At 55.5% G+C, this 9,635-nt stretch overlaps 1 protein-coding gene across 1 annotated transcript; it reads left to right on the forward strand.

Annotated features, from left to right (window-relative positions):
- Positions 1-1,690: 1,690 nt before the first annotated feature.
- SHBG (sex hormone binding globulin) lies at positions 1,691-9,366 on the forward strand. Its single transcript, XM_063301683.1, has 8 exons — positions 1,691-1,847; positions 2,911-3,026; positions 3,760-3,949; positions 5,122-5,283; positions 6,847-7,015; positions 7,197-7,342; positions 8,084-8,303; positions 8,553-9,366. The coding sequence occupies exons 1-8, from the start codon at positions 1,746-1,748 to the stop codon at positions 8,720-8,722; spliced, it is 1,275 nt and encodes a 424-aa protein (XP_063157753.1). The 5' UTR covers positions 1,691-1,745; the 3' UTR covers positions 8,723-9,366.
- Positions 9,367-9,635: the final 269 nt, after the last annotated feature.

Genomic DNA, 9,635 nt, shown 5'->3' on the forward strand with positions numbered 1-9,635 from the left:
ACATGTGGATTGGGGAGGGGGATTTAAGTAAAGGATGTGGGGGCTGAGCCAGGCTCTCCTGAAGCCTGGCCAAGAATCAGGAGCTCAGTAGCGCCTTTTCTGACGAACCCATTTTATTCAAAGGTGGTAGATGAACACGCTCCCCAATGACAACATCTGCCCTAAATCTGTGACTGGTTTCTTCTAGCTTTGCCCCGGTTTCCAGTCCTGCCTCCCCACACTGTTGGTTTCAGTGCACGGATCCCCGCCAGCCCCTCTCTGGGGCCACAACGGCCAGATCTTTGTCCCCACTGCTAATCCCTTGGTGCTGTCGCAATGGTGAGCAAACAAGCCCTTCGCCTCCCAGATGACGGGCCTTTCACCCCGCTGCCAAAAGTGCAAGAAAGGTGTGGATTGCTGGCTGAGAGGCCCACGTGTTGCCAATGGCACAGGTTTTTAGTTCATGCCAAGGGAGGTGTGCGCATGTGTTATGCATTAGCCTTACCTGGAGGCCTGAGAATACAAAGGTATAAAAAATGAACGCCTTGGGGAAGTGCATAAAAATCTTCCACTCGTGGGCCAGCTGGGTCACAAACACCTTGGCCCATTGCTTTAAGGTGGCATTGTTTAAGGCAGGGTTTCCCAACCTTAGCAACTTTAAGATGTGGGGACTTCAACTCCCAGAATTCCCCAGCCGGCTTTGCCTGGCTGCCTTTGATTGGGACCAGCTGTGGCTTCCACCTGGTCTTGGGGACAGCACCATGCAGAGCACGTTGCAGCCATGCCAAGGAGGGGAAGTGCACAAGGGACTGCACGCAGCCTTGTTTGTGCTGTGTAGATTTTTCGCTTGGTGAAGCATCAGCCAGGCCGGGGAGGCCAACACAGGAATCCCTTGGGGGTCCCAGGGCACAGCAGTAGAGTGGGACTGGGGGGAGGAAGGCAGGAGGACGCGGCACTGGAAATGGGAAGGGGGAGGAAAGGAAGTTCGCCACCGCAGAATGCAAATTCTAAAAGGCAGGCAGTGTTTTTCCCCACTAGTGAAAGAAAATCCAGGGCCTGAGCTGCGTGTGCCAAGGAAGAGGAGAATCGTGCCATCTCTGCCTCCCTGGGAGACGAAGGCAGCATTTCCCGAAAGCATCAGTTTGGCTGCCAACGAGTTGCACAAGATTTGCACCGCTGCTGCCGAGCCAGGCCATCTGGGGCTGACCTCCCGTTACTCATCCTCACGCTTCCCCGGCCATCCGCTCCAAAGGCCTGACTTCACCGCTCTCGCCTGACGTGTCCAGCAGCTTCCAGTTGGGCCACTGAGATTTTGTGCAAAGCTTCCCCCAGAACTGTAGGCCGTGTGGGGCCTTGGAGGTCATCTAATCCAACCCCCTGCCCAAGGCAGAATCTGACTTCCCCTTCCCCACTTTGGAGGGCGCGGTCAGGGCTGTTTCCTGGCATTGTTCAAACAGCCCTTTGGAATGAAAGGGACAGGTCGGCCGTTCGGCCTGGCGGGGAAGATGGTAATGTTCCCCAAAGGCAGCTCTGCTGCAAAGACGTTGGAGAGCAGCATGCACCCTGTCCAGCTAGGCAAGACTTGGGGGGCCAAAGTCTGCATCCCCCCTGCCCACCCTCTGTCTTGCTGTGGGCCTTGACCCCTAGAGAGTTTAAGTCAACAAGAGCCTAGAGGGAGCAGGGCAATTGGAGTTTGACCGCAGCTTGTCCTGGCAGCTCTTTCCAGTCTGTGCTGAACCCTGCGGGTTGCTGCGCTGTTCCCAACAATGTTCCCAGCTGCCACTTGGCTGTTCCTGCTGGTGGCCCTCGGCCCCCCTTCGGCCATGGGGGACAGGATCCAGGAAGCTGAGGAGGGTGACGCTTCGAAGGTGAGTCTGGCACAGCGGGTGGTAGGCAATGCAGACCTCCTCCCTATCTTTATGGCCAGAGACCTCGGTAAAGGCCAGCCGGGCAGCCTGGCCACAGGGGCTTCCGTTCAGCTATCGGAAGTAGAAAAGCCTCTGAGTGAGTATCTGGGAACGCTCTGACAGCTGTTTGCAGGGCTGCGGGCGGTACCGGATCTTTTTCCCCTTTTCCCCTTTGCTGCTTCTCCCTTGGTCTGACCAAAGGAGGGCCACTGTTAACATCAGGAATGCAGGCTGGGTCCCAACAGGGGAGGCCCTGCTGCACTAAGGCATGGGGGGGCGGGCTTTAAATGTCACAGCTGCCCCTGCAAAAAAGCTCTAATTAATTTTAGAACATGCTTGAACCCAGCTTTGCCTTCTCTTCAGGTGAGGCGCACAGCATCTCCCCAACTGCTTGATGGCAAACATAAAACAGGCAGCTCTCCATCCCGGGGCAGCTTCACCTGTTGAATTTCTCCCTTGCAGCTGATAAAGCCCAGGGTCTCGCAGGCGCGCGGGATCCAGCGGCCCTGGGCTTTCCGCAGCGACGGGGCAGGCTCGGGAGAGGCGGAATCGGGACGCGGCGCGCGCCCGAGCTCGCTTTGCGCGTTTCAGCACCGAGGGGGCTTTCGGCTGACTCGGGGGCGACCTGCGCGGCTCTCAAGCCGCCGTTCTGCAAACGGAAACGGGGCGAGCGGGCGAGCGAGCGAGCGAGCGAACCTCTGGCTCGCTCCGCCACCCAAACCCTCAGCAGCGCTAGGATGCCCAGGTTTCCTTCCTGGGGCGGCGCCTCCAAGTCGTTCTCGGCTCCTAGCGACCCCCGGGCAAAATTGCTGACCTCACGGCCAATTCCCCCCGCCGCGCGTTCCGCAGGGAGGCGCGCAAGTTCCACGGAGCAAGGCTGCCCCCGCGTGGCCCATCCGGCGCCGCGCATCTTCCTCGGGTGCCCTAGCGGCGCGCTCGGGTACTGCGCGGCCCCTTTCTCCGCGGGGCGAGGCCGCCCCCTGGCGGCCGACCCAGGCTGACGGCTGCCCCTTTTCCTCTCCAGCTGGGTCTCTGCTTCAAAGGCTTCGCTGTAGAAGCCGGCAGTCTGAACCTGGGACAGAGATGGGGCGACCCCTCCCCAACCGCCACCCTGCACATTGATCTGCAAACGGTGACGAGGTAAGGAAGGAAGCCTCGGAGGGGGCCGGGAGGCTGTTTGGCCAAGCAGCTTCCGGGATCTCGGGCGAGAGCCACTGGCCCGGAGCGTGGCTTCCTTCTGGGGGCTGCAAGGGCTTGCCAGGATGTGAACCCCGTGCCCTCAAGGCCAGTGGGAAAAAACGGAGTTTGTGCCCGGTCCCCGGTGAGGTCTCAGAGCAAATGGGAAAAGGCTCTTTTGGAGATGCTGAAGGAGCCCCACAGGAGAGAAACCAGCGGGGCTGGGGATGGTGGGATCTGTAGTCCACCACCCCCTCCACACACACACATCCTGAAGGCACTAGCTTGGGGAGTGTAATGGGAAGGAGGAATAACTTTGACGATCAGGGGGAAGAGCTGCAACTGAGATGACAGTCAGATAAAAGAAATCTGAGTCCGGGTCAGAGCTGTAACCAGAGGAAGCAACTCGGACAGACCCTCCCCAGTTCTCACAAAGACAGGGGAGGTGCATTCAGAGTTGCAAGATTCTGTTGCTATAACAGTATGATAAAAGTAGTATTAGCAGGCATGGCTTCGGTTTCCAAGTCTGGTCTGCCTTGGAGGGCTGGCAGGGAGGTGTAGAAGAGGAATCAAGATGGCGGGTGATCCCAGGCACCCGGCTGTGCCTTGTCTCCCCCATCCAAGTGCTAGAAGGGGTCTGCAGGAAGACCGTGCCCCTGGGGCCCCCATTGAGTCCCTTCCTGTTCCCCGCACCCAGTGCAGCTTCCTCATTTGACTTCCGCACCTTCGACCCAGAAGGGGTGATCTTCTACGGGGACACCAGCCCCAGTGTTGACTGGTTTGTCCTGGCGCTGCGTCGGGGGAAGCCTGAAATGCAGATCCATAACACCCTGACCAATATCACTGTCTCCGGGGGGCGGCGTCTCGATGATGGCCAGTGGCATCGGGTAAGATGGGTTACTGCTCGACTACAACTCCCATCATTGTCTGGAGATGATGGGACTTATTGTCCAACTATACCTGGAGCATCATAAGGCTACTAGAGGCAGGCAAGATTTCTTTGGATGGGAGGGCAAAATGGGTCAGCGGGGGCCTCCTTCCCCCAAGGCCAAGGGTTTACTTCCTTGGCCTGCTCCTGGGGGTTCGGCTGGTTGTGAGCAAAAAAGTCAAAATGGCCACAATGGTGAGATCAAAGCTTTACCTGCAGACACTCCTGGCTGTTCCCTTATAGCGGCGGTTCTCAACCTGGGCCACTTTAAGATGTGTGGACTTCAACTCCCAGAATTCCCCAGCCAGCCATGAGAAACACTGCTGTAGAAGCCAGAGGGAATGGCCTTGAGGGATAGGAGGAACAGCCCCAACCAACAGGATGGTCAGATAAAAGAGGCCTGAGTCTGGGCCAGAAGTGTAACCTGAGAAAGCGTCTCAGACAAGCCCCTCCCCGGTTCTCATGAAGAGAAAGGGAGGGAGAGTGAGGGGGACCAAGTGATGTCATCTGCATCATGATGTCATTGTGCAAATGGCATAACTGATGCCATTTTGAAGAAAGAGCTGCCACTTTGCCAATCTCTCTTCTTCTTTCCAAAACCCATTTTCCAGGTCGGAGGCGAGGGTCTTTCAAATGACAGTCTTCTGTGTTAGGTTCAGACATGGTTCTGAGCCTATTTAACCAGGGTTTATTGAATAAGCCACAACGGGCTGGGTTCCTGCATCACATTAAACCCTCGTTTGCAAGCCACACCAGCTGGGGGCACATTCAGTCCCCAGCCGTTCAAATCCCACCTGGTGCTCCCACAAGCCCCTGAAATACTAAATGAATTTGCATGGCTCCCCGAAAATTAAACGAATGTGCTGGCCAAGAAATTAAATTCTAATCTGGTATCTCATGGGGTTCTCCAGCTGTGCACAGCAGCAGTTGTCCGCTGTAGGCTTGTTGGGGCTCAAAGCTCAGAGAGCGATCCCACGGGGCTGCCCAGTTCGGACCAGCTATGAAAAAGGCGACCCCCTTCACTCCCCCCCCCACATTGTTCGTGTCCCCCTGTGGGGCCCTGATCCACAGGGCCAAGCGGTCGCCCTCTTCCCCCCTCTCCAACGCTGCTTCTCCTCTGCCCCTGGACAGATCGTGGTAAAGAACGAAGGCCACGGCGTCATGCTGGAGGTGGATGGAGATGACCACCTCACGCTCAGCCACGTCTCCCACCCGATCGTCAGTCGCCCCACCTCTCAGATGCGCATTGGCGTGGGAGGCATGCTTATCTCCCTGCATGAGTTGCTGGCCCCGGTAAGACGGACCTCCTGTCCTCTGGTGTACGTGGCCTGAGGCCAAAAACATCCGAAAGCCCCCTTTGGACCCAGCTTGGACTCCTTTCCCATGGTTGCATCATCCCATCTTTTCACTAAGCCAGTGTTTCTCAACCGTGGCAACCTGAAGATGGGTGGACTTCAACTCCCAGAATTCCCCAGCCAGTGGGAGTTGAAGTCCACCCATCTTCAAGTTGCCACGGTTGAGAAACACTGCTCTCCGCTAATCCAAAACATGGCACTTGAGTCTCATCCTCTCTCCCTCTGTTCTATTTTCACAACAGCCCTGCGAGGTAGGTTGGGTAGCAAGGTAACAACTGATCCAGAGTCAGCATGGGGGAAATGAGGATTTGAACTTGGGCTTCACCCAAAACACTGCAATCTTCAGATTGAGAAATAGTTCCATCTAAAACCCCGTGGGCACGGGGATTTACTCCCTGCTTGTTCCAGCCATGGTTTGAGCAATCCAACCTGGTCAACTAGCTGTAGAGCATAATTTACAAACCAGAGTGTCTGGCTTTGCATATCATGCTATGGCAGAGTTTACTGCATTTGGAATAGAAGAGAAGAGGAGATAAATAAAATAACTAAATAAAGGCTTTTGCCTTTGAAAGCCTCAGACCTCAGACCAGTTCAGGGCTGCAAATTCGATTGTGGTTTAATTGGATGTTGTGGGATTTTTGCAGTGCAAGGCTTGCCTCTGAGTTTTTCCACCTTGTGTGCCAAATTCCCTTGGCTTGTCCTGCTTAGGAATCTGAGCTTAGTCCCTGGTGTCTCACTGAAGAACCCGGAGGATCAGCAATTTCCCCGGGAAATCACAATGATCCATTCTCTATGACTGCTAGATGAACAGTGGTACACAAATACTTGTCGTCTAATATCAAAAATCATACTAATGCAGTAGTGTAATAATAATAATAATAATGAACAGCATAGAACAATTACAGGTAGTCCTCACTTAACAACCATTCGTTTAGTGATGGTTCAGACTTACAACGGGGCTGAAAAACCAACTTACAACCAGTCCTCACACTTATGACCATTGCAGTGTCCCTGCGCTCATGTGATCATGATTCGGGCACTTGGCAACCGGTTCACATTTATGATTGTTGCAGCGTCACGTGGTCACGTGATCGCCATTTTCGACCTTCCCGGCCGGCTTCCGGCAAGCAAGATCAACGGGGAACTGCATGATTCGCTTAATGATCACATGGTTCACTTAATGCCTGCGGTGATTTGCTCAACAATTGCCGCAAAAAAGGTCATAAAATTGGCTCAGATTTACTTAATGACTGCTTTGCTTAGCAACCAAAATTCAGGTCCCAATTGTGGTTGATAAGTGAGGACTGCCTATATGAATAATAGCATAATGCTAATGCCCCTTGTTCTTCTGGCCCTTGCTGCCATGGATTCCCCACAAAACCGCACTGCAACCTCCACCCTGGGCAAAATGCAGCGATCGCCATAACAAGGGGGTCTTTTCTGTTTCTGCTGCCTGTCTCCCCTCTGCCCCTCTCCTGTGCCCAACCGCCGGGTGCTGCAGCTGAATCCGGCCCTGGACGGCTGCATGAGGCGTTGGGACTGGCTGAACAAGAGCCTGGAGTGGCATGAGGGCACTTCTTTGGCGGACCAGGACACCAAGGTCTGTTTTGTCACCGTCCAGCGGGGCAGCTTCTTCCCTGGAGACGGGCAGGCCGTCTTTGCACTGTCAGGTAGGGCTGGGCACCGGGGGCTCCAGAGTCTGTAGATGGGGAGGGCTGGGTCCGTCTCTGCCTGGCAGGGGGATTCCACCGCCTTTCTCCGAGGGACTGGCGTCGGCCCCGCCGTTGTTGTTCCAGCCGTACAGGAGGGGCCCCCTTGACATCCCCACCCCTCTGGCCCGCTCTCTTCCAGCGCTGCCCAGCGGCCCCAGGCCGGCCAACGGGAGCTGGCTCCTCTCGATGCAGCTGCGGATCAGGGCCGCTCCGCAGCAGAGCACCCTCCTGGCCGTCTCCGCCTTGAAGCAAAGCCCACTTCTGCGCTTGGCCCTGCAGCACATGGTGAGACCTGGGGGGTGGGGAGGGTGGGGGGAGAAATCCAGGCCCCCTAGGCTGGCTTATAGCAGAAGGGGCAAGAGCTGGCTGCCCATTAGGGTGCCTGCCAGATAGGTTGGATCTTGGCTAGCCGAATTCCTCGTCAGCAACAGGGATGTCTGCCGGGAGGGTCAAAAAAGTCAAAATGGCGACCAGAACCACGGCAGAGAAGCCTGCCCCTTTCCGTGCATTGCATGTAAAAGAGGGGGTGGGCTTCCATCACCCGGTCACAGGCGTCGCCATCTTGACTTTTCTGACCACTTCTGGAGAATCAGCAAATGAGCTGGACCTGAAGGAGTGCCTCGTGGCATTATATCCACAAGGCTGTTACAGTGTAGGGTACTTTGGGATACCGTTGGTGATGGAAATGTCTCCCCCCCCACCCCCCGTTAGTCCCCCCAAGAAAGAGCAGAGGGTAGGATGGGTGAAGCTTGTAATGCAGTGTTTCTCCGCCTTGGCACCTTGAGGAGGTGTGGACTTCAACTCCCAGAATTCCCCAGCCAGCAGGGGAAACACTGTTGCAATGTAATAGTTGGGGAACTTTGGGGGGACTGGGGAAATCTGCCATCCCGAAAAAGGTCCAATGTGGAGACTTGAGACCGTCCCAGGGAGTGCCAAGGACCCCTTCTCTTGGAGGGGGGGAGCATGCACCGTGCGCTCAACCATCCCACCCCTCAACCTGGTTTGTGGTCTCTCTCTGCATCCAAGGATCTGACGGCCGAGCTGGGTAACAAGACCGTTCTCCTGGTTCCTCTCCCTGAAGGGGGCTGCCTGGACACCCTCGTCTTCCTTTCCGTCAGCCCCTCTTCCTTCAAGCTGCGTCTGGGCAACACCGAGATCTCCAAGCCCACCCCCAAGTCAGAGTTTGAAAGCCTGCAGCAGATCTGGCTGAGCAGGATGGGAAGCCTGGTCATTGGGGGGTTATTTGGTACGTCTTCCACGAATGGCAGAATCATATGAAGGGCCCCATTTGAGGCGGGGGGGGGGGCACTGTTTAGCCAGACCTGACCTTACCTCCTGCTAAAACAAAATCTCACCCTGCAGAACAGCTATGCATTTGCCACATCTTGTGGCAGAGAGTTCCACATGCTGATGATGCATTGCAAGGAGCAGGGGTGATTCCCTGGTGGGGACCTAATGGTTCTGACTTTATGCCCCTCATCCATCTTTATTTCAGGAGAGGAGAAATCGCAGGAGGTGAATTTCTTCCGTGGCTGCCTCAGCGCCATCCAGGTGCAGGGCCGGGAGCTGGACCTCGATGCTGCCCAATACCGGGCCAACTCTATCTGGGCACACAGCTGCCCCGGGAGCGACGAAGGCGAAGTCAACAGGAACGATGGGCACTAAAGGGGTGGCCGAGCTACTGCACCCACCCCTCTTGCCAGAGGGCCATTTTTCCAGACTTTGGCGCCCATGCCTCCATCTCCCACATTCTCTCCTCCTGCCCTGCGCTGTTGCCACGTCTTGTGGCAGCTTGGCCCTGCTATGGGAGAACTTCTGTGGCTGCAAGTTTGGGCAGGGTGCAATTGTTGACAGCGTTGCTGCTAAACAGGTCGGCGCCCAGATGATGGGCGATTGTGGGACTTGGCATTGATGGCACCTTCCTCCAGGCTCCGAGGAGGGCTGCTAGCTTCTGGTGACTTGGTCCCTGCAGAATCAGTGTGCCATCATGGCATCCTTGTTCAGATTGATCCAGTGCCTGCAACTGGGCTGGTGGACGTGGTCCTCCCCCACCCCTAGTGGAAACTTCTTCATTCCCCCTCCCTGAAAAAAAAATAATTGTAGTAAGTAGAGAGAGTCACAGACTTTGATGCAGCCAAAAAATGGGGGTGGCAGGGGGAGAGGAATTTCTAAAAAATTGGGGAACTGGAGGAGTCTGTGTCCACCAGCCCGGTTACATCACCTAACCCTGGATTAGAGCCATCATACGCGAGATGGGTGGTAGACAAATTTAATAATAAATAAATAAAAATAAAATCTCACCCTTCTGACTTTGGAGAGGCCGAAGCAGCCCCGTCTGATCTCTTTCAGCACAGCAACAATGTGTTCACCTCCCCTCGGTGAAGCATATAATCCAGTCCTGGTTCAGACCGAAAGCACAACCTGTAGATATTTTAATAAATGGATGGGCTAAAGTGCACGGGTGTATATTTCAAAAGGCCTGAGAGTTAAGTTCCTTTCCGTGGAAGCTTACATCCTGCGGCAGGAAGAGCGCTGTGGGTGATACAACCCAAGACCGTTTGCACACATTTGCGGGCAT

This window comes from Candoia aspera, chromosome 4 (assembly GCF_035149785.1).
Source record: "Candoia aspera isolate rCanAsp1 chromosome 4, rCanAsp1.hap2, whole genome shotgun sequence".
Lineage (NCBI taxonomy): Eukaryota > Metazoa > Chordata > Lepidosauria > Squamata > Boidae > Candoia > Candoia aspera.

Excerpts from the sequence above, each read along its gene's own strand:
- SHBG (XM_063301683.1), top strand. The coding sequence starts at position 1,746 with ATGTTCCCAGCTGCCACTTGGCTGTTCCTGCTGGTGGCCCTCGGCCCC. Across the intron at positions 7,016-7,196 it reads GGCCGTCTTTGCACTGTCAG|CGCTGCCCAGCGGCCCCAGG; the intron begins GTAGGGCTGGGC and ends GCTCTCTTCCAG. Across the intron at positions 7,343-8,083 it reads GCTTGGCCCTGCAGCACATG|GATCTGACGGCCGAGCTGGG; the intron begins GTGAGACCTGGG and ends TCTGCATCCAAG.